General features: G+C 41.9%; 1 protein-coding gene across 5 annotated transcripts in view; it reads right to left on the bottom strand.

Moving 5' to 3' along the window:
• The window catches only part of bahcc1b (BAH domain and coiled-coil containing 1b), a 98,988-nt gene that overhangs the window by 5,687 nt on the left and 68,824 nt on the right, over positions 1-24,477 (bottom strand). For 3 of the 5 annotated variants that reach the window (XM_084134485.1, XM_084134484.1, XM_084134488.1), the window contains 15 exons: positions 23,166-23,362; positions 22,276-22,630; positions 19,663-20,451; positions 14,817-14,974; positions 13,656-13,792; positions 13,194-13,301; positions 6,632-6,755; positions 5,557-5,794; positions 5,257-5,448; positions 3,532-3,696; positions 3,169-3,404; positions 3,002-3,079; positions 2,039-2,189; positions 1,828-1,945; positions 1,569-1,644 (listed from right to left, as the gene is read on the bottom strand). In XM_084134485.1, coding sequence (XP_083990611.1) covers positions 1,569-1,644; positions 1,828-1,945; positions 2,039-2,189; positions 3,002-3,079; positions 3,169-3,404; positions 3,532-3,696; positions 5,257-5,448; positions 5,557-5,794; positions 6,632-6,755; positions 13,194-13,301; positions 13,656-13,792; positions 14,817-14,974; positions 19,663-20,451; positions 22,276-22,630; positions 23,166-23,362 — 3,122 coding nt within the window. The remainder of the gene's footprint in view (positions 1-1,568; positions 1,645-1,827; positions 1,946-2,038; positions 2,190-3,001; positions 3,080-3,168; positions 3,405-3,531; positions 3,697-5,256; positions 5,449-5,556; positions 5,795-6,631; positions 6,756-13,193; positions 13,302-13,655; positions 13,793-14,816; positions 14,975-19,662; positions 20,452-22,275; positions 22,631-23,165; positions 23,363-24,477) is intronic. The other 2 variants (XM_084134486.1, XM_084134487.1) reach the window with 2 other exon arrangements.

The following is a 24,477-nucleotide window of genomic DNA, read 5'->3' as shown; positions in this document are numbered from 1 at the left end:
GTGTAATCAGCTCCCTTTTTCCCCGTCGGCTTAGATAAACTATGCGTGTAAGTGCAACCCGCAGTTCAGCCCCAAAGATGTTCCTAAATAAGATAAATAAATAAAAAAGGGATAAAACAGGCTATTCTGTACGTCCTCCTGAGGGGCCACGCAGAACTAACAAGGAACAGTTATATACAGTCACAATGTGAAACTGTATATGCAGGAATGTAGTGGACTGCTGGACCGCATTAAGAGCGGCTAAGCTAAGAGTACTGCTTAAAAAAACAACAACCAATAAGAAACAGACATTCAACAAAATACATAAAAGAAAAATGGGAATCAGAACTTAACATAAATATCTCAGATGAAGATTGGCAAAATATGGTGAAAATGCATTATACGTCCACTAGTTCACGGAACTGGAGGGAGTTCTCCTGGAAAAATCTGGTTCGTTTTTTTATTACCCCCAAAGTTAACAGCAAACAATTAAGCAAAAACATACCCTGTTGGAGAGATTGTGGTGAATTGAATGTGGGTCACGCACATGTGTTTTGGAAATGCGATAAAATAACACAGTTCTGGACTATGATAAATGATTCATTACAGAAAATACTGGGCTATAAGATTCCTATGACTTGTACAGTACTGTATTTGTGTAACCTGTATGAAGGGAATGTACAGCCATCGGACAGATATTTGGTTAAGATCCTGTTAATAGCTGGAAAAAAAGCTATCACAAAAAAATGGGGTAAACAGGACTCTCCTACTCAGGATCAATGGTTCCAGATTATTGAGGTAATCTATGAGATGGAAAAGTTGACGTACAGATTACGCCTACAGGAAGCTCAATTCGGAGAGAAATGGGAAAAATGGACGGTATTTAAAGAAGAGCGACAAAGACAAGAGGAAAGGCCTACAATTGGCTAAGAAGACTAACTGGTATACTGCAAGAAGACCTCCCACCCTTATATTTTGTTGGGTTTTTTTGTTCTTTTTGTTTTTTTCGGTTGTTTTTGTTTTCATCTGCCTTGCTCTTTTGCTGAATTTTATAATATGATGTAAACAATTATATTCTGTTGTTCCTGCAAAAATACAAAACTTTCAATAAAAAGTAAAGTGACAAAAAAAAAAAAAACAACAACCAGGCTATATTAGCGATATAAGAGTTCCTAGGGTTGTCTACCCTCCTCTATCACAACCAGATGCTGAAATGTTCCTTTACTGATGAATTTGTGCTCAATGAGATAAGAAATGAGCAATAAAAGACGCAAATGCAAAAGAATGCCTAAAGTTGGTTTGGAGTCCTTCACACACAGATCATAGCAGTTTACACGCTTCATGGCTAAGTAACTGCTTATCGGAACACACTCACACACACAACCCCAGATGCTATGTTCCTAACTGCTTTAGCAGAGAAAGTCAGAGCTGGGATGGATCCAGCCTTGAGCTGATGGGGCTCTGGGGGAGAACAAGGGGTCTGTGAGAGCCTGTGAGGGTGGCCTGAAGGGCTGGTTCAGTCCGAGGCCTGTATGGAGAGAGTCTTTGGGGGAATGAGTCCCCTGAAGAAGCTTTTTAAAGGGTCTCACCGCTTCCTGAAGCAGCTGCTCCAGAGAGTAGATCCTCGGCCTGTTTCCACGCTCTCCCTCAACGACAACACTATAGCTGAAGAGACAAAAATTCGAAACTGTAATTATCCATCTATCCATGTATCTATTCATCTATCTATACATCTATCATTCAATCCATCTATCTATTCACCTCATTCATCCTTCCATCCATCCCTAACTATCCATCCATCCATCCATCCATATTTTTTATGTTGAAAATACAGTGTTGTTGTCTTACATATCAGGCAGGTCCAGTGTATGAACATAGGCAGCGTACAGTAACTCGTCCTCTTTTGAGATTAACACTTTCAGTCCATCCTTCAGGATTTCTTTGGTGAGAATGCAGTTGGGCAGGGCTGGTTGTGATAAAGACAGATTAAAGTGAGAGGTCATTCTCCTTTTACCACATGCAGGAGTATAACAGCATTATCTGTTTGTATATTTCTTACCCGGTAATGCACTGCCCATCGGCTCTGGTTCCTCCTCCTCTTCCACATCATCTTCCTCTCCCTCTGAGAAGCTGCTGTCGTCATCCATCCGGAATCCCTCATCGGCAGCAAAGCTCTCCAGCAAACGACTGACTGCTCTCCCCTTAGCCTGCTAACAGTCACGGAACGGCATGTAAGTCTCACACACATACTCACACGCCCCTAATGGCCCCGGGGAGAGTGATTCAGGGCTCCAACATTCATTCAAACTCCCATACAAATATATCATAACCTCTCGAACCTTAACAGGTCCAATCTTGTGCACAGCCCTTGGTACTTAACATTGCTCAAAAAAGCTGTCATATATTAATGTGATGGAGGTTTCGTCACTTGGGGTGATGCTGTTCGGTTTTCATTTTACAAGTGTGTCTCTAGGGCGAGGCCCAGGTGAAGAATGATGCGTGTCTTTGTTCTCTATCGCACTCTTTGAGCAAAGCGGGAATTCTCCCCGCCTTCTGATTAGGCAGGCAAAGTCCCCTCGCATGCCTCACTGATGACCTCACAAAGTGCCGACAGTGACAGCCTTGACACCTACGGTGTAAATCCTTTCAAAACTATTGACTGTTTTATTTAGACAATGCATGATTCAGCCCGTGAATTAGCAGGCGGATCCCATCTTATCTTTATTGTGAGTAGATTTACGAGAGCCCCTGACAGGACAAACCACACGAGAATTGCACAATCCTTCTTGGAGGGATGACTTTTTATGGGCGCCAAGAGGGCAAGGCAGACAGATCTAGGCCACTAGGGGCTAATTCGCTATGTGGCGATGCAGCCTCGCTTGATTACACCAACGTTCAGCACAACTCTTATAAATGAGCTCAAAAGTTACTTGAATTCCTGGTCACCAGTATACATTTTATTTTGGAAGCGAACATGTTAGCCATCCAATTTTCATGGAAACTGAGAGGAACCATTCCATACCTGCTTGTTTCTGATTCGTCTGCTCCAAGTTATGTCATCATACCGAGACGACAGTGCTTCTAACCAACAGCTTTTCCCCTGAAACAGTCGTATGGGATATGTTAGCACTGTTAGAGCCTTGTTTGTAGCTAATTTACCAAAGTATTCCAACAAAACATAGCTGATACCTTGCCAAAAAGCACTGCACTCTTCCTGGTGGTGATTTCTCGTGGACTAGGCAAGGTCTTGAGAAGCCTAGTGTGGTCAAAGGTGTTCTCCCTTGACCCCTCTCTCCACTTAGAGCCAGTCAATCTCCTTTCCTCCTCCAGTTCTGAGTGGTTATGGTCAGCACTGACCAGGGCTTGCCTACAGGGGGCCTTCCTTCTCTTCACCTCTTCTTTAGTGACGGACACATTCATAGACCCTGGAGGGAAGACCAAAAAAATAAAAAAAGAAGATATTTAAGAGTGACAGTGAAAGATGAGTGTTTGTGAACTAAGGTGATATCTGTCAATCCCTGCGGTCTAATTAAATAAGGATGTAACATTTACCGTATCCCTGTCTTTCTGTTTTGTTCTTGGCTTTCTGATTGGCCTCAAGCTTCATGATGGAGCATTGTAAAGGACGGCCGACTCCAGACAGTTGCTCTTTAGATGATAGATTCTTGAAGCCCTCTGCCCCTTCCTCGCTGTCGTAGATGCCGTCATCTTCCTCCTCTGTGAAAATGATGGATCGATTGAATGCATTGGCATCTTGACTGGATAACAGTTCACAGTGGACATCTGAATCGGTCATGGTGAATGTGAATGCAGCCTGACGATTCCTCTCACTGTATGATTTGTTCGATATTTAGCATGATGAAGTTCATGAAATGGGTGCCAACTGTGACTGTAACTGTCAACGTTCACAGGAACTGTGGCAGTCAGAAAAGTCTAGTCACTGACAGGTTTGACCACCAGACCTTTGCTTCCCACACGTGTCTGCCCTAGTATCTGACTCCTGCTTACAGCCACACAAACATTACCATTCCAAGTTTGGAATCACTATGAAAAATAAATAAAAAAATCTGTTCTTCAAAACTTCTAATGAATTTTGGGATATTGCACACAATTTGCTGAATGGAAACACCTAGGTGAAAATAAAATGTATAACATTCTGAGAAACTTACACTCACAAAATGTTTTATTCAGTAAGAATACGTTTTAAGTGATTTATTTAATTTGATAAAAGAGACACTGTGATTTCCCCACAGAGCTGTTAACTAAAACTAATATTAAAAAAGAAGCGGAAATAAAATATAAGTAATAGATTAAAAAAAAACGTTAAAAACTTGAAATGTTGCCTTCACAACTAACTGAAATATGTTAAGTGCTAAAATTAACAACACTAAAACTTAAATAAAACTAAATAAAAGCTAATGAAATGACTAAAATAACATTGTTTTCCCAATACCTACAGCTTCCATTTCTATTTCAATTTCATAACATAAGTTCACAAGTTCATAACATGGATGGAAACAGCTATTGACACCATATGCATTCTAGCTGTCAGTTTATTAAGATATTCAGATAAAGTTACATCTCAAGCTTTCTGCGGCACTGTTTTTGTTTTTTGTATTTTGTACTGTATTTTTGATGACTTTTGAATTTGAATTTCTTACAAAAACCGACAAATGTCTTTGTGATTCCCAATTTTTTTGAGCGGTAGCGTACGCACACGAAGTCATACTCGCATGCTTGGGTGTCACAGATATGTATTGGCAGATGCCGTCTGTGGGCTATGTGTCTCGCATAGAGCGGAGATGGCACGGTGGCAAGCAGTGTCGGGTGTCAACACAGTGCTGACACACTTGTCACTTACAAGGCGCTCGTCAACACTCTCGCAAGCTCGTGAAATGTGAAAAGGATAACTTTCAGGGCAATTAACAGAGCGGCAACAACACCGCCTAGCTCGACCGCAGGCGTAGCTCACATTAGCGTTCATTACTGCCATGATTTCATCTCCACTTTGTTCACTTACAGAGGTGTGTTTGCAGGGAGCATGGACTAAAACATGTAGCAGAACTGGGGCGGTGGAGGAAGTGTACCATTTTTTTCCCTCTAGGTGTGGCATTCTGAACGCAGCATGATGCAGGCTAGCATTACAGCTCGGGTTTTGCCCAATGCATGCCTGAGGAGGCATCGTTAATTTTTTTAACGGCATGACAGTCGAGCAGGGAAATGAGAGGGTCCGCTGATCATCATGCTGGGATGCCTCTCCCTCGGCCCATAACTCACCTGTGTTGCTGTCGGAGGGAGAGATGCCCTTCTCGGTAGCTTCTAGCTTGCTATCGGTCACAGCCGTATCGCACATCAGCTGCTGAGTTCGGGTTGGCAGGGGTGAGGAGCTCAGGATGGCCTTTGACCTCACACCTCTTCTCATAGTCCGCTTCCCATCGGATCCCTGGTGGACTGCTGCCCTACTGCCTGCTGGGATAGAGCAAATGTTCTTCAAATTTCTAAATAATCAACAGTAATCTAAATATGAATGCAATTAAAAGTCATGTGTCGCATACGTCTAGTATATATAATGTTTACCTGTGTCATTGTTCTCTCCAGTTTTGTTACACTGTGTGTGTTCTTCTTTTCCATTGTGCTCTCGGGACAGATGTTCTGTAATAGTACTCTGTGTTTTGGTCTCTCTGTGACACAACAGGTTGACCAGTCTCGATCCACGCTTAACTTTGGCTTTCTGCTTCAGCTGTGAGCAAGCTTTCTGCTTAAACTTAGTGCTCAGCAGTCTCGGCCTGCCTCTAGGCCTACAGTGAGCCTTCATCTGAAAAAGAGAGAGGAAAATAATTAAACCAATGTCAATATTTGTGTTGCATTTTTATGTTTGCAAGGCAGCACTGTATTGATGTTCCTCAACAGATTCTCCTCTAAATATTTCTTTTTTTTTTTTGTATTTCTGCATAACAATGTACTATTGATGTTTCTCTCTTTCACTTCATTAAATGTTATTTCTTAAATATAAACGGATGCATTATGCATTAAAAAAAGTTATAATAATAATTTTTCTTATGTAAAAGTTTGAAAATCATTTGACCATGTTGAAAATCATTTGATGTATTTAACCATGTGTGAGAGAACAAAAAACACTATCCAACTGACAGATAACAGTGTTGAGTGTCATGATAACAGAAAAGTGTAAGGTGACATTAAAAAAAAAAAAAAAAAAAGGTAAGAATTCACTTTACTGTTTAAAGTGTAAAATTCAAGTTACAAATTAATTATTACTTACACTAAGAATATTCCAAATTTTACTCGCAACAGTGACATGATTATCATATTTACTGGTCTTGTTTTCTTGAATGCTGCATTTTTCTTTCTTACATGTATTTAACCGTCTGACAAAAAAACACCAACCAATCAAGAATGTTTGGCCTTTAAAATCAAACCAATAATGATGACAGCTGTGATAATAATTGTGAATTATTGTGAATTGGTCTTGTCTTGAGTTTAGTTGAATGATAAATAGCGATGGGTCTTTCCTTTCTTACAAGTATTTAACCATGTGACAGAAAACAAACGAAAACGAAAACTGTTCAGCATCGTGACAACAGCAAACTTTAAGGAGACATTTTCAGCAGTTTAGAAGCGATTAGCTACGAACCTGTGTGCTAGTGAGATGGTGGTAAGGGCTACTGGTCATCCTCCTCTTCTTCCTCTTCCTGTCTCCGCCTCCAGTCAAGTCCTCCACTGTAAGCAGACCCGGCCCCGCCCCCGCTCCAGCCGACCTGTCCATCACAACAGAGAGGTATTCATGAGGGGAGAGAAGAACGAAGGATGAAAAGGAGAGATCAGAGGCGAGCGGAGGGCTTGCCTTCCCTCTCTGTGGCTCTCTAATGACCTTCTTTTCAGGCTTTGATGAATGGAGAGGCAGGGGCTTGGTTCCCCGCTGCACGCTTGAAAAATTGGGATCTGACGCCAAACCGAGAAATATCTGAGAGAAGTGCTGGTAAAGCAACCTCCCACTCATAATTTTGTTTGTTCTTTTTTTCCTCGCTCTCCCTCGTCTCGGTCTCTCCGTCTCTGCTTACTCCTTTTCCATTCTGTGCCAATGGTTTCAGGGCTGTGAATTCCAGCATTACATTAATAAAAAAACCCTTCTCTGTCTTATTACCATATCAATGCATCTGTTCCTGCACAAAGCAGTACAATGCATAGGCCTTCAGGAGGGCAACGAGAGTGAGTGAGTGTGTGTGTGTGTGTGTGTGTAGCCAACCATCTAGCAGACCTATTACACTGAAATAAGGCTCATACACTCGCTCTGCGGCGATCGGCCTCTCGTTTTGCAGTGTGTAAGCATCAGTGTTTTTACTCCTGAGAAACAGACAGCTACTTCAAACTCGCCACAGGCTGCCTTAGTCTATGCTCGGGGCGGGGGGTGGCGGAACAGACATCAGCTGGCCCGTCAGTCACCAGGATGATTGGCAGGTGAGTGTCAGAAGCCGTGTCGGCATGTGGTTGGTGAATTCCAGCTTCCCTTCTGTGTCCTAGCGACAGCTATAGTCAGTTAATCCCAAAGCGACCCCGAATCATGACATGAAGACATTTTTAATTTTTCTTGTTAATCGAGGTGCCACATCACCAACTTGACCTCGTGATTTCTGCGGTGCTGGATGCTGGACTGTTTCCCAGCATGCACAGCGGCATGTATAAATCAATTACCGCCTCATTGTTTACTGTGCCTAATGTTTAATCCATTTTGTGCAACACCGTTGTTTTGTCAATTTTAAGAGCATATTTTCACCTTAATGATGTGTATAATGTTAAGGGCCATATTTGCAAGTTTGAAAACCTTAATTTTTCATTATACAAGAGTCACAAGGTGTCATTTCCCAATTCTGCAGAAATCCTCATTTTAAAATACTGCTCATGGCAACTTCTCCTAATTTAGACATGAGGAGCAAAAAGCAGCATAAAAGTGGACCAAATTTGCACTGAGCATCCCAACTAGGTTGAACATTTACTTGTGCGACCCACTAAAAGTGCAGCTCTGGCCAAATTGATCTGCGCATAACTGATCTGGCACTGCCCACTGGGTCTCACGTGGATAATTGGTCATTAATAATTGATATAATAATAATTGATTAATGAATAATGAAATACTGAATAATTTGTTCAGCTGAATAGCGCAATTTCGTCCTGCTTTTGGAGCATTTGGCTTCCCATACACCTCATAACTAAATAAAAAAGCTGCCTGAAGATGAAGAAGATTACTTTGGCATGCATATGCGAGGGTCTAAACAAAATAAATACATGTGATTTTTCAGGATTACCCATTTAGAAGAAGACCTGGCAGAAAGGAATGATACAAAATACATATGCACATGCACGAAGACATTCACTTACATAGACACACATTCATATACACTTTCACCACACAAGCCCAGCACTGGCTACGTTGTTTTCCACTCTTCCTTTCAGCTGTCTGAACACTGGCTGTCTGCCCTTTACTCAGGCCGGTGCTGTCAGAAAGAATCAGTGTCCCCACTACATAAACCCCGGCCCTCATCCTCAATACAAAGAGCCCCTGCTTTAGCTGGAGATGGAGGGAGGATACCCGCAGAGACAGAGAGGCACGGATACATGACCAGATGGGTGGAAAAAACATAGACCATGCTCTAAAAAACCTCAGTAGAAGAGTCATTCAGATTTGTAGATGCCAACTTTCTCAGGGTGTATTACAAGTTTAGAAATAAAGACCGGGTTCTCTGGAGTAATATAAAAATGTATAACAGCACCAAGCTTGAGTAGTGTTAACAGCCGCATAATCTTTCTTATTATTATCAATGTTGAATACAGTTGTGCTGCTTAATATTTTTGTTAAAATTTAATTCAGAATTCTTTGATGAATAGAAAGTTTAAAAGAACAACATTTACTTGAAATTGAAATTGTGTAACAATGCAAAAGTCTGTACTGAATAAAAAGTACTGAATGTTTATATAAATGTATTAAATATCTATATTTATATATAAATAAATATATTACTTATTTGTGTAAATAAAACTTATTATGGACATTAGTACTACTATAGACAAATGGAACTTTGTAAGATTAAACAAAATCAGAAAAGCCAGAGGAACACCAAAGCATCACTAAATAGAAAGAGAAGCAGCCAAAGATCAATGTGGATACAAATGAGAATGACTGATGTAGTGAAATGAAAGAAAGAACAGAGAGGGAGGGTGAGAGAGAGAGAGAGCAATCCAGAGGGAGTCAGTCGACCGACCGGAGCTGGATCAATGGACACTAACCTCTATCGACTGCCACCACATGCGACGTGAACATCCCCATTTACACCCCATTCTACACATCTGCAATTCTGCATCCGATAATTTCATCCAAAAACATCATATTACCATATTACCCACAATCCCCATTCCAAACCACCCCCTTCAAATCACACCTGGAGATTCATTATTGTTTTTCGAGAGAAGATGCAACAAGCACAACAGACCTGAGGGGAACTGGAGGAAAAAATCGTAAAGCACAAAAGCATTACCAAGAGTAAACTGTTCAGCTCTGAACAGAGTAGAGAGAGAGTGTTGAGTGCACTTCCCTTTCTCCTCCTCGTGGCACAAGTACATCTATCTACAGATCCTCAACTACAAAGTCATTAAGAGCCTTAATAAAGGCCCCGTTTTTTGTCAGAACAGAGAATAAAGCTTCGGTCTGCAGCAGAGTGGTACTTTCTCTGGCCGTGTGCATCTCTGATTCGCTTCTTCTGCATTTAAATGCCACAGAGTCTCCAAAACCCCCAAGGCCCGGGAGACCAGGTAACCGTGGAAACCTGATTAGTAACCCGACACCTGGTCCGAGGCAGGGTTTGGTGTGCGGTTGCTTCAGTTTGATGAGGACTGTGGCATGGGCGTCTATTAAAGAGCAGAGCTGACAGCCCCCCTCCCCTACTCTCCACTGCCTGTCGCCACCCAAAGGCGACCTTCTGACCTCCTGACCCCGAAAGGCCCCTCTAGTCCTTGTGTCAACTCCATGTCACATTCCTGCTGTTGAGAGAGTGTGTGTGCTTGAGCGAGTATGCTGGTAGGAGAATTCACAGTCCTCTAATTACAAACCCCTTCCCCTCAGAGAGGTCAGGATTACACAGTAATGCTATTCAGGGAAGGGCATTGATTAGCAAGACACAATCATCAAGCTGAGAGAGAGAGAGAGAGAGAGAGAGAGGAGAAGACAGCAGAAAAGAGCAGGAGAAAACGGTCGTGTGTGTGTGTGTGTGTGTGTGTGTGTGTGTTCCTGCCATGGTCCCCTTCACAGTCCAATAATCAAATTCTAGCATTCTCTCTCTGAAAAAAGATGCTGAATGTTGCTATTATTTACCATTGAAACCCTCAATCATTCTGGCAAGTGAATATATATCGGCATAAATCCCAGCATAAGAGCACTGTGCTGTTTTATCATATGCAGGAAACCGTCTGACAACCACAAAATGGCCAAATAGGTTCTGTTTTCATTTTGTACGTTTAAACCCAACAAACTTGCTTAAAAAGTGCACACATGCTAATTTTCTCCTCGTTAAAATAAATATCACCTTCTTTTGGCATTGTGTTATCTAAAGCAATAACATTTACACATTTTTAAGTGTCCGAATATGTGGCTAACGTACACTACTGTTCAAGCATTTGGGGTCTGTGAGATTTTTTAAACGTTTTTGCAATAAGTCTCTGATGTTCACCAAGGCTGCATTTATTTGATCAATCCAGTAAAAACAGTAATACTGTTAAATATTGTAATTTAAAATAACTTCGATAGCACTTTATTTTACAGTCCTGTTCCCCATGTACATACTATGTACTTATTATAGTAATTACAATAACTGGGTAATAACTAGGTACTAACCCTGAACCTACCCCTTAACCTAACCTTAACTCATGTAGTTACCTTATATTAACCAGTACTTTCTTAAGTAAGTACACTGTAAGTACACTTGAGTGCACATACTGTAAAATAAAGTGCAATCATAACATCTATTTAAAAATCAGATTTATTCCTTTGATGACAAAGCTGAATTATCAGCATCCATTTCTCCAGTCTTCAGTGTCACATGATCCTTCAGAATAAGCTGATTTTGAGTTCAATAAATGTATTATCAACATTGACAAAAACAGTTGTGCTGTCAAAAGAACAGCATTTATTTGAAACAGAAACGTTTTGTAACGTTACAAATGTCTTTACTGTCATTTTTGATCAATTTAATGAATCCTGGCTGAATAAAACTATTTATTTAAAAAAAGAAAATATTGTACTTACCTCAAACATTTAAACGGTAGTGTAAACTGAAATGACCAGAATTAAGCTCTGTGCAAATTAACGTATTGTCCAAGTACTGCATTTGATGAAGAACATCCAAACTGACAATTAAAGTATGTTCTGTAATTTATAATTTAGCTAAATATTATTATTGTTGTCTAATTTGAATTAAATATAAAACAAATCCTAGAAGATAAAAAGCAACACTGCATAAGACATTAAGAGTTAATACAAGTGTATTTTGTCTTACTGCATTAGAACTCTAAAACTCTAGTGTTGCATCTGTAGCATTTTGTTTATGTTTTTTTTTAAGGATATTTTTCCTGGAAAGCAAGTCAAAAAAGGCCTACTCCCATGGCCTCATGGGATGGTAAAGTGTCCATCAAAGGAAACTAAGTATATTTGGACTGTGGTCTGGTCTAAAATCTGTCTCCAATTCATGCTCCCATGATGCACCATCAACACCCTTAACCTTGTCAAATGACCCTTTGACCTCAAACAGATTCGGCCAGATACCGAAGGATGTTACACGTTTTAGTACACAAATGCATGAGGGGAGTGAAAAACTGAAAAAAGCCCACATATTTCAACACATAACCTCAAATCCAATAATGCTGACAAACACAACAATGAATGTTACCATTCAATTCCCCAACAATTCATGCCGTCTGCCATCAAACTGACATAAACCATGATGAGAAAGTCAAACCTTGACTTTTCTCTGCCATTCTCTAAAGGGACTCTAAAAAAAAAACAACTCTTTTTACGACTCGGATAGATTTTAGTGGCGGGAAGTTGTCATTTGTTTTATTTGGCAGGGGAGCTTTATTAACGACACGGATAAATGTGCGCTGGGTATAGCATGTGTAATTAAGCTGTAGCTCCTGCTTTTCATTAGCATGCTGCTAATCAACCAGGCTAGTAATAAAATGGGAGTTTTGTTAATCAGTTAGGGTAAACTTGATTTGACCGAGTTTATCAAAACGTCTAAGGCCGGCATAAACAGAGGTGTATCTCAGGAGAGAACGCTCATCCATCAGAGTGATAACTTAAAGCCCTGTCTTTGCGCAGGCAATTGGTCTCCGCGCTTTATCAAATTAATATCGCCGACGCGTCATGGGTTAGAAGGGTGTCGCAACACTTGTAGATAATCAATGGAAGTTGTAAATATGATTAATGACGGCTCTTTGCACTGATTAAGCACTTAGTCTGCCTTGTATGAACTGATAGGAGCCTTCTAGACTTATTTACATACACACACTCAAAAGAGTCGGATTGCACACGCACGTACAAAATGAGTTCGCTAACATAATCTTTCAAAACATCTCCTATCTAGACTGTTATTAATGCATGTGAAGCGTTCAGCTGCAGGTAAGGAATTGTTTCCTGAGCTAGGCTTAATACTGGTCGCTGTAAAGCTCTAATTTAATCTCAACTCTCTCGCTCTGGAAACTGTGAAAGAGCATTTTCATTATTAATATAAAAGAGCTGTAGAAGAATCGCACTATATTTGCTGCTCTGCAGAATTATACGATTCTAAACACACACATGCAACTTATACATCTCGTATAGCAATTAAATATAGCCAATTATAACTAGATTGTTAGCCTATGTCGGGATGAACACAATGAATTATTGAAAAAGAAAAAATGTAGGGTGGTCTAAGTCTAAGGTTTTTTTTTTAAAACCCATTTTATCATCTGCCGCTGGAAAATCGCAAGTCCGACTGATTAAAAATATAACAGCATAGTTTGAAGTACCAATAAATTGAATTAAAACACAAGCTGGCCCATTTATGATCCTTTCTTCTAGCAAGGAAAGTCTTTGCAAGTCAGAAATGTGTCCCTCACAAATACATGGAAACGCCAAGCATGAAGAAACAAGTTGTAAGAGAAACACTCACTTGACTTTTTTAGGGGCGTCTGTGGGGATAGGGGGTGCCGATGTGGACTTGCGCTTGCGTGGCCTTCCGGGTCCTCGACGAGCTGGACTGCGTGAGGTCTCTTCTTTCCTGTAAACACACAAACACGCACACACACACACACAGCCTGTCAATCACTCTAATTCACACTAATGATGTTGAATGAAACGAAACACTAAGCCATCCTAATTGTGAGAGTGGACTAGAGGAAAGACTTAAGCACAGCTCAGGCTTATGCAAAGAGGGCTCAGCACACACTGGGTGGTCTCAGCAGAGCGTTGCGAGGGGACAGAGAAAGAGCTGGAGAGAGACTGAGCGTGTGCTGGGGGATCGAAGAGAGTTCGATCTCTCCGTGCATGTGTTTAAATGGGTTTTGAAAGGTGTGCGGAGTGCATTTATATGTGGAGGGTGTGTATTTGTGAAAGTGGTCTGTGGTTCACTCACTGGTGGTCATGTTTTCTCTGTAACTTGGCAAGCTCCCTCTGTTTTTCCTTGTAGCGTCGCTGCAGTTCTGCCAGCCGCACACGCATCGCTAGCTCCTCCCGGTCGAGCGTTTCCATGGTACCCTTAACAGGACACACCTACACAATGGAATAATCTCCAGTGAGTTTACAGTAAAAATACCTTTCAACGTTCTGTATGACCGTTTTTCTTCCACAGAAAGCGAATGGAGATATTGTGAATAACGTTCACAATGCTCTTTTCCATAGAGTGAAACAATATAGTGATGACACTCCAAAAAGAACTAAAAAGCACCACAAAATATTATAAAATTGGTCCATTTGACTCATGCACTATATTTCAGGGTTTCTGGAACCATACAACAGATTTGTGTGAGAAACAAACTGAAATTTCAGTCATTAATAACTAAAATAATTTGAATGACCGTCAATTATTTGAATTGCAAGTAGAGCTGAACAATTTGGGGAAATAATCTAATTGTAATTGCGATTTAAAATGTGATTTTTTTAAAAGCTCCAGGTTTGCTGTGCTTATGTGCAGAGCTGCACAAGTTTTGCCAAAAATGTTGCTATTATAAAGCAATATGAGTATAAAATAATAATAATTATCATTCAAGCTTTAATTGTGGCAGAAAATCGCAGGGAGCCCCTAAAGCTTCTCTTTTGCTCTTTTGCTAATGCTTTAATTGCAAGTTTGGGAAGATGGTGAATGTTGCATTCATAGTACTTGGAATGTTAGAGTTCATGTGGAGCAGCATTTACTGTGAACAGAGCCATTCTGAGACACTGAAAACGCCGCAACACAGTGCCGCACATCGCTCTGAAACGTGCAGCGCATAATATTTAATTCAATCTTTGCGATTTGATAATTGCACACAGCCAGTTTTATTTCAATTAATCATGCAGCCCTGACTGCAAGCGTTACGAGATTAGGCATCACGTGTTTAATGCAACAAATTAGAATATGCAAAAGCACTAATAAGATTTGAGAGCTACAGTTGAAGGAAAGATTTTCATTCAGTAACAAATTTGTATTATTTAGTGAAGTTTTCGTTTAATTCATTACAGGAGTGCAACTGCTGACTATAGTCTAAACAATGTACAAACAAGCAAATGTTAATAAATGAACATGAGTCACATGTACCGGTTCAGGCCGTGGCGTCCACCTGCACTTCCTGCGCAGATTGAGAATTCTGCGGAGGGGTGGGGTTGAGTCTGCTGGAAGGGGCGGGGCCAGCTCCAAAGCCCGGGCAGCAGCTAGGGTTGCCAAACTTTGAAGGTCAAAGGTCAACATGTCGTCTTCTGCACAAAATGAGAAGAAATAAAGATATTAAAGGAGACATCACGTTATCTGATCTTCTATCACAATGACAGATATGAGGAAGATACAGAAAGACATCCGCCTAGGGCAGGGGAGTCCAATCCTGTTCTTGGAAGGCCAACTTCCTGGAGAGTCTTGCTCAAACAAGCCTGCCTGGAAGTTTCTAATAATCCTGAAGACCTTGATTAGCTGGTTCAGATGTATTAAACGAGATTAAGATCAAATTTGAAGTTAATTTGAAGACAAAGTTCAAAACCCAAAGCACAATGATTAAAGGTATAGTTCACACAAAAATTTATAATTCCAAACTTGTATGACTTTCTTTCTTTTGCGGAACACAAAAGATATTTTGAAGAATGTTGGTAACCAAACCACAGGACAAAAAAAAAAAAAAATATCTAAATACCTTCCTTTGTGTTCCACAGAAGAAGAAATGTCATGAGGGTGAGTAAATGATGACAGAATGTTCATTTTTTGGCTGATCTATCCCTTTAATCGATTAGTCTTCATCGTTGTCTTAGATGCATCAAGATGTGGTCACACGTTTTCTGACCCTTTTCAAATGTTATGAACCCTGTTTACATGTACATGTGTATTTAGTGGGAATCACTTGAGACAGATGTTAATGCCATGTGTAAACTGAGGCCTCTGTCTCTCCATGTATATTCAAAAGTGACCTAGCAAAACAGACATCCAGTCTGTCCCAGTAGATGCAAGCTGAAAAAAAACCTGTGAAGGAGCAAAAATAAAAAGAGAGTGGAAGAGAGAGAGAGCGAGAAAGAGGAAAGCCTCAAACGGTACAAAGCCGCCTCTAAGCACGCCGCTGTTTCCTGACAGCACTTTGTGCTTTCAGAGGCTGAATGAGCAATGATGATAGCTATTAACCAGAGAGCTTATCTCTGTACATGAGGCTTAGATGCCAGGAGCCATGTTACAGAGAGAAAGAGAGAGAGAGGGGGAGAGAGAGAGATGAAGAAGGGCGAATTCTCAACATTTATCACTGTCATTAGGGCAGGCCACATGCTCAGTCTCCACTCAGCCAATGAGGCTTGAATATTCATGACAGCCAAAGCTGGCCTGGGGATACTGCGAAGACTGCATGAGTGTGTATGTGTGAGCGTCTGTGTCTGTGTTAGCGGGCATCCACAGCTCGCTATTCTGTTGCGTCACTGCAAGGCAGGGGCACAGTATGAGATCGGCGAGGAGAGAGACTGAACAAGGGGGGAAAGAGGGAGGGGAGAGAGGCAATAAGAAGTAAAGTGTTTATTGAGCTATCTATTTATTCGCAAACATCCCCTCATTACTAACATGGAAAGAATCCAATTTTCTCCTCCGAGGGGAAAAGCACGGTGCACGAGCAGACCTGCGCGCAGAGGGCAGAGAGCAGGAGATCAAAACCAAACGAGAGGACAGGAGAAGAGGGTGGTGAAAACTGTAAATCTCATATCACATTTACCACAAAATAAAAAAGAGCTTTTTATATTAAAAAATAAAGCCTATTTTAAAGATCATTAGGTCAGGCGTCTTGAGATCTTGAGTGTTTTTTTTTTTTTGAAAGTTGAATTACAAAGTCAAAGGGATTCTTCTAGTACGTTTACAAAGAAAGATTTTTTTCATTACAATTAAGCAAATGTTCCCCAAAGATTCTCAGTGTCACATTTTATGTTTCCCCCCATTATTCTCAATGTTGATTCTCATTTTAAATGATGTTGAAAAAATACTGTAATCATCATGGTAGTATTTCTTTAATTTATACGGATTTAATACTTTACATACTAAATAAATGCTGTACAATTTATAGTAATAATAAAATAATGCAATTCATAGCATTACAATAGTTAGAACTCGGGCAGAAAATGTTCTTAACGGTCATGTCAAAATGTATTTTAAAAAATCGTATTGGTTCTAAAAATTTGCAAATAAAATGCAAATACTTTGAATTTCCCATAATTTTCTAAATCTTCACTGTATACTAAATTACTACTTTAAAATACTTAATTTATAATAATAATACATTTAAGCATTACAGTAATGAGAATTAGATTGGAAAATGTTCTTAATCATCAAGGAAAATATTAATGTACAAATATATAACATATATAAAATAATACATTTCTATTTTTGTTTGGGGTGAAATATGACATGGACATGTTCTTGACACATTCTGTGAGATTTGCCTCAAAAGGGAGGGAGAGGAGGGAGAAATGTGAACGACACGTTGTACAGGCTTTAAAAGAATTATAGCCGCATGAAGGAAATCTCTCAGCTGAAACGCAAAGTGAGAGAGACAAGTGAACAGAAAGGAAAAAAGAATGAAATACAAGATGAGGAAGACTGGATTATGGGGGTCTGGGAGGGTCTTTGGTTTCCCACCTGGCTGAAATCATTGTGCCACTTTTAGCCCTGTGGTGGTCTTTTTGAAATCGATGCCCATCGCCCTGCCGTAATGAAACCGGTGGGGACCAGAGCCATGGAACAGCACATGGATAGAGTGATGAAATGAAAGCAAGACGTATGAGAGGGATGGAAAAGCTGAGGCCCAAAAAAGAAATGAAAATGAGAGAGGGTAGGAGAAAAGACAGATAATGCTCTCTGAGAACATTTAGCCTAGACATCTGTGTGTGTGGGGGGGGGGGGGGGAAGCGGTAACGCTGTGATATCACTAACCAATCAATAACAACTACCTACAATACTTCAAAGAACCTCTCAAAATCGATATAATTTTATCACACGTTATTTGTCCGTACATCACAATGCCCATAACACCGCAAGGAATGTTAGCGGAGCACCTGAGACGTCTGCCATAGATAAGGATGCTTGAAATCAAATCGGTAAATCACTGAAGAGTAAACCCAATCGCATATGAAATCTTTAGCTGGCGAGAGACTGGGTCCTGACAGCCCGCGCGGCCGCCTCACCTCCAGTTCTTTAATAATTCAGAGGCGGGCGTGTTTATTGATGACTTCTTCCCCACTGCAAAGAGCTTTATCATATTCTCTTATTAGTCCCTTTAGTGCAGCTCGCTTAGACAAGAATTACACAGCAGATTACATTCCTGTTTTAATACAGGCAGAAAACGCACACACACACACACACAAACAGCTAAAACGATGCACAGCGCCAAATGCGGTTAGAATTTTTTTCCTGAGCGGTGTGAGAGTTGGGGATTTCTCAGCTGCTAGAGGATGCTGGCGTAAATAAAAACATCCTTTGGCAGGGAGACCCTAAACGGTCCCTGGAAAAGCAACAAGCCTTTAAAACAGCGCTCACAACAATGGGGCCTAATTAGCCGACAAAAACGGCGGCGTCCTGAGAGGAAAAAGATCAGCTGTTTTTACTATTTCATCAACTTCGCACTGTGGGACTCGAAGAGCTGTGGGAAAGCGCAGAGGCTTTTTTTCCATCTAAAATGAGGCTTATAAAAGTGATCAAACAGGTTTGAGGAGCAGGGGCAGGGGAGCCGTCCCTCAGGATGAGTGAGTGGACACAGTCCAATCCGGCGGACCCGGGGGGAACTAGCTATCATTAGAGCTGCCTTTTAAGACAGGCTAAAGCCCTTTAAAAACACGACCCCCTCCTCACCGCTCCGTCTTAGTCTCTCCCACAGGAAGTGCTGAACCCCAAAAGACGGGGGAGCATTTGATCTGTAGGCAGGAAAAGAAGGCAGGAGTGCGAGCTAGTGCACAGTTGAGTGAGCTAGTGTGTGTGGGTTCCTATGAAAGTGGAAAGCTGGACGGTCAGCTGAGAGTTAGTGTTTGTGTGTATTTCGGTGCGTCTCTGCACCGTATTGTCGGGATGGCGGGATGGCGGTATGGGGGGGGGCTTTGTTATCTTTCCTTCACACAAAGCCTGGAGATCTGGCTGAGCTGAAAACCCTATTTTTTGCACCTCTTTTTGTGGGGAGAAGGAAAAAAATGAAAGCCTCTGTCGTGGTCTTCCCCTGCCGCCTGTATCACAGCGCTACAAGACCACTCATGCAAATCACTGATGAGGAATTAAATTGTGTGTGATTGGGCGTGCTTTCTATTGTGATAAGTAAGAACAGAACGGCCATTTCTCTGGCTTTTTAACTACCTTTTGTAAACCTGTTGGTGCTGGAAATGTTTTTCATTAAACATGCAAAGCTGTTTTTCATGTGTTCTTTTTGTTGTGTTGTTGATCTAATGCGTATATTGTTGACTCCTTCGTTTCAGAGTGATGTTTATTGTAAAGTTGTCTTGGTTTTGGTATGGTAAATTTGAATGTTTATTTTATCTCTATTTTTGTCTTCCTTTGTGTGAATGTTAGGAAACGTGAGATAGTGTGCATTCGTTATTTTTGGTCCATAATAAACATTGTTGGTTAGACTGCACCTCGCTTCATGTGTCTTTTTAACGAGTGTTTGATTAGGGGTTCGTAACACTCACAAACAGAAATTGTTTGCTTTTTGTTCTTTTATAAAATAATTCCTATAGGGAATTTTTAGGGTTTCATCTCATTCATGAACCTCCATTTTGCTAGCAAAAATCCTATAAAAAATCTTTTGCAAAAGCTGACTCCCCTGAAAATTGAACATTTTGCACACACAATGAAAACGGAGTACGAATTTACGAATCTACCACTGAAAAACCCAAACTGATCAATTGGTAACCTGAATATTGGGGGGGCATATGTGTATGTTCGTCCTTACCTCCATTCTCTCCCATGTTGTTGCTCTGCTGTTGGGATCGTTCCAGCTCTGCCAGTTCACTCAGTAACTCTATGCCATAATTAGGGGCCACTGCATTCCCAGACACAGGTACAGGGGCCGTCATACGGGCATCTCGTGTGGCACACAGTGCTGCTGCGATGAGCAGCTCCAGGCTCCAAATGCAGCTCCCGGGATACTGATTCCCCAGGGCAGAGGGCACAGGACAGGGGGAGAAAGCTGGCGAGGGTGAGTCAGTGGGTGACGCGCACTCATGCTCAGCAACCCTCTCTGGGTCGTGCTCGGTAGGTTCCACAGACTGTGAATCCTGGGTGGTCGTCATGGAAATCTGGATAGGGTCTTGTAGCTCCTCATCTTGCTTCTTGTTGTCTTCAGCTGGCGCTGGACTCTCCATTTCACTAGTCTGGCTATTGGGGATCATGGTTGTCCGGTCCGAATGGGAGTCCGCTACTGTAGAGTCAGTAACGGGGCAAAGGGAAGTTTGTGAGAGAGTAGCATCCACCTGTCCTTCATCCACCTGTCTGTCCGTCACTTCACCCTCCTCCGCTACATCCTCTACTTCCTGGGACATTCTAGTAGGAGAGCCAACACCAGCGTGGCAAACAGGCTCCTCCTCTTTCGGAGAAAGGGGGTGGGGCTGAGGTGCAGGTTCTGCAGGTTCCGCTTGCTCCGCCTCCAAGTCGGCATGCTCAGCCAATTGGACTTCTTGAGGGGAGGGGCCACCCTTGTAACCCATGGCGATGGCGGGGTAAGTGTAGCCAGGAGGGAGATCTGCAGGAAAAAATGGGAATAAAACTGATTGAGTGTTTCCATAAACACTGATGTTAGTTTGGGCTCCTCAACCTTGTTTGAAGTCACTCTATTACAAGCATAAAGATTTAACTGCTCCTGAAACACACTTCAGCGCACAGCGAACCAGCAACCCATTACCATTCATTTGTAATACACATCACAATATGACCTTGTCAGTTAAGGGGCACGGCCCCCTGCCGCTGAAGTGCAGAGAGGGGTGATATATATGCTGTATACAGAAGCATTAGCGACAGTGTGTACCATTCGTTGCGTTTATCTAGTATAACTCACACACATAATGGAGCCGGCGCCATAAAGGCTATGGCGCAGGCATGAGCGAATTTTCCATGAATATTGAATTATGTTCAAGTTGTTATGGATGTAGTGTGTGCGAGAGAAAGAAAGAGTGCACAGAGGAATGTTTGTGTATAAATTAGTCTTTAAGTGAGAGTGTGTATTCGTCTCGTCCGCCATGTGAGTGAAAACGATTGTGCAGGGAATGCTGCGTGCATGAAAAAGTGAGAGTGTGTGTGTGTGTCTCTATATGAGATCTGCAGCATAGCCGAGTATATTGATGACAGCATGGTGTCTGGGTGTGATTGCACAGCCAGCCCTGTCACCTCAGCGCTGTGTTATTGATGGTATCCATCCGCCAGATGAATGCGTATCCCTCCGCCAGCCAGCACTCAAGGACCTCTGAAGGATAAGAGAGACCCTGTCTGCTGTCTCACTGACCTCCCTACTGTTTTCTGTCTATCTCACTCATACCTACCCTGTACGACTAGCTGCTCTCCATGGAGTCTATGCTTTTATGTGTCAGAAATGGATACAATGGTGCAAAGACACAAACACAAAGTGAAAAGTCAGCGCTTATACTTCCATTCATATTAACAGGGAGATTGTCTCCAGTAATCAAAGGGTAACAAGTCCTTCAAAGGCTCTGTGTATCTTATCTGCGGCGAAATATCTCTCTTCTCTTGATCGTCCCTGTGGTCACGGTCTATTTTTTCTACTTCCATCTCTTCTCTTCTTTTTATCCTTCTCTCCTTCACTCTCTCTCCCCCAGGGGTTTGTGGAGCCAGGCGCAATGGCAAGACCCTAACCTTGAGAATGAAATGAAATGTTCCAGTCTCTTTCCTCTAGTTGCTGTGTTTTTTTCTGACTCAAATATGAGGGCATTGGGATAGGAAGCGAATTTGAAAAAACACGATTTTGGCTTATTCCGTTTACCCCTTTTTTCAGACTGGATTATTATTTCTGTGTGATTTTTTTATTTTGGAAAATATAACTTGTACCATGGAAAAGCTATTTCTTATAGCTATGGCAATTAGAAATAAAGGGGGGGTCTCTTGATCATTTGTCTATTATAATTGGCTTGTATCAGCCAATAGTATATATGATACCAATGATATCAGCAAACATAAACAGAAGCTCAACCGTACTTGCTTGACACGCGAGAAAAAAACTCATTGGTTGCTGTGTAACACACGAGAATGAGCCTCATTGGTTCTTACTAGCTAACTTTCCAGCATCTGCCTTTAAGTAAACAAGTTGTGATTATGTAAAGTAAACAACATTATGAGACCTAATTAATATTAATGAGCCAAGATTACAAGGTATATAATGAGTCCTCCTCCCACTTTTCATATTATTACTACACCCCTGCCACTTATGTTCACAATAGCACCCATCTACAGGTAAACCCATACAATGCATGTTTGTTTCTGTAAGTACACTAAATACATTCACTGAATAAACGTCCTATTGAAATAACAGACATGAATGCTGCCATTTTCCACTTACCAGGCTCCAGCGACTGAGGGTAGTCCTGTGGCGGCTGGCCCTCACCCCTCTTGTCCTGGGACTCGGCGGGTTTTGGCAGGTGGTGGGGGGTGGTGTGGGGGCTGAGTGAAGGGGAACAAGGGGCGGCCACAGCCGGGCTGGGTTCAGGGCAGGGCGTGCAGGACGTACTCTTGAGATGGGACCGCGGGGCGGGTGAGCGACAACAGGGCGAAAGACGAGAGGCGCAGCCCCCTGGGGACGAGGAGGAGGGGGGAGGTTTAGCGGAGGCTCCAACGGAGAAAGGCTTCGTGTGCTTAGGCGTGCGGAGCTCAGACGATCCCTCAACCAGATCGATGGGGGGATCCTCAGGTTTCCTCTGCAGAAACAGAGGAATTACAAACAGGTTTCAGAGACTGTATAACACAGCACTACAGCAACATTATTTCCAGTTGTATCACAACTGAAATGCATTTATAGTGGAAAGGGGATGCTGACATGGAGCTAGATATGATTCAGTCACCTCAGGTTTCTTGCATAACGACACGCACCAGGGACGCAGTACAATGGGTGCTAATGATCCACTGTTCACTTGCATTCTGCTCTGCTTCTTTGTACAAAAGCAGCCAGATAAAAGCCTGAATCCTGCCCTGTGCCTGAGAAGAATCCCACTCTTTCAAAACTTCCAACATTTAAATGCACTTTGAAAATGAAAGCTGGCCGTTCTTTGGCTATAACTGCTATGAATATCTGAGAGCAGGAATGACAGACTTTTCATAACCTCGGGCGCCCTGGGTAGGCCTGCTGAAATACGCGGGGCTTCAGTAGAGAAATAGCTGTTGGGAAATCACCTTGAGTGGTACGAGGAAAGGTGGCTACCCATATGTATGTGTGCTGTCTCCTTCATGTGTTACCTGTGACTGACTGTGTCTGTGCACCAACTCCATTGCCTGTGCCGCTCGGTGCTGCTGGTGCTGATGTTGCTGCAGCGCATAGAGTTCCTGTTGCCGTAGAAACTGGGTGCGGGAATAGACAGCGGGATGCTGCATGTGTGAGGCGGGCCCTCGGGCTCCGTAAACAGGGGGCCACAGTCCCTGCTGCTCCATTACATCTACAGAGAGTGAGAGAGAGAAAGAGAAAAGAATGAGAAAAGAATGAACAAAGGTTTTTCTTTTTGCCTCAAGGCAAGTCTCAGTTATCGCTCTGAAGGCCTATTGATTTACGGCTATAAGATTCCACTCCTTTTCCGTCCCTCTTTTCTTCTACTCTATTTTTTTCTTTCCAAAAGTCATCCTCCGTCCCCAGGGAAAAAATGGAACACACTCAATCCGTGGGCAGAGAGAGAATGCAAACGGCTTCCTTTTTTACATTGTCTGTCCCTTGCACTCACCGTTAGCCTGGCCATACCACAGCGGATTAACGCAAAACGACGGTCACCAGTGAGCGCACCAGCCACACTTGCCTGATCTCTGGCTATCGCATGCCGCAGTGCCAGTCAAGACGATTCAGCGCTGCTGTCTCAAACTGTCACATGAATGTGGCTCCTCTGACAAGACCTTCCTGACAGCCTGCTGAGAGCGGGCAAGAAGGGTCTACTCCCAAATGGCTCACTCATTCACAAAAGCTTGGGTTGGGTTATTATGCCTGTAATGAGGGTTAGGTGAACGGTGTTGGCCTTAAAAAGGAGCACAGATGTTATATCCAGAGACAAACTCTTGAGGAAAGGAGACAGACATGGAAGCGTTAAGGTCACCCGTTGTCTCGGCCTCACAAGGCAGCACCCACTGGCCACCTGATGCATATTGCATGCAAAAACAGCAAGTGCTATCTAAAATAGCCAGTTCCAATATGACTGACTGACGCTAAATAGCTGGAAATAACTGGAAACAAAGTTGTGTTACTGATACAAGATACTGGGTTGATACAATCAGCGGGGATGAAATAAATCACTGGATTCGGTCAAGTTTGCCAGGTTAGTGAATCAAATCTAGGAGCTTAATATCAAGTTAAAGGGATAGTTCGGCCAAAAATGAAAATTCTGTCATTTACTCACCCACATGTTGTTCCAAACCGGTATTACTGTCTTTAGTGGAACAATACAATAATTTTTTTTTAAAAACAATGAAAAACCTCATTGACTTTCATTATATGGACAAAAATAGTTCTTCAATATATATATATATATATATATATATATATATATTTATTTATTTTTGATGAGCATGA

Source organism: Abramis brama (genome assembly GCF_963993115.1).
Source record: "Abramis brama genome assembly, chromosome: 14".
In the NCBI taxonomy this organism is placed as follows: domain Eukaryota; kingdom Metazoa; phylum Chordata; class Actinopteri; order Cypriniformes; family Leuciscidae; genus Abramis; species Abramis brama.
This window is presented reverse-complemented; position numbering and strand designations above follow the sequence as displayed.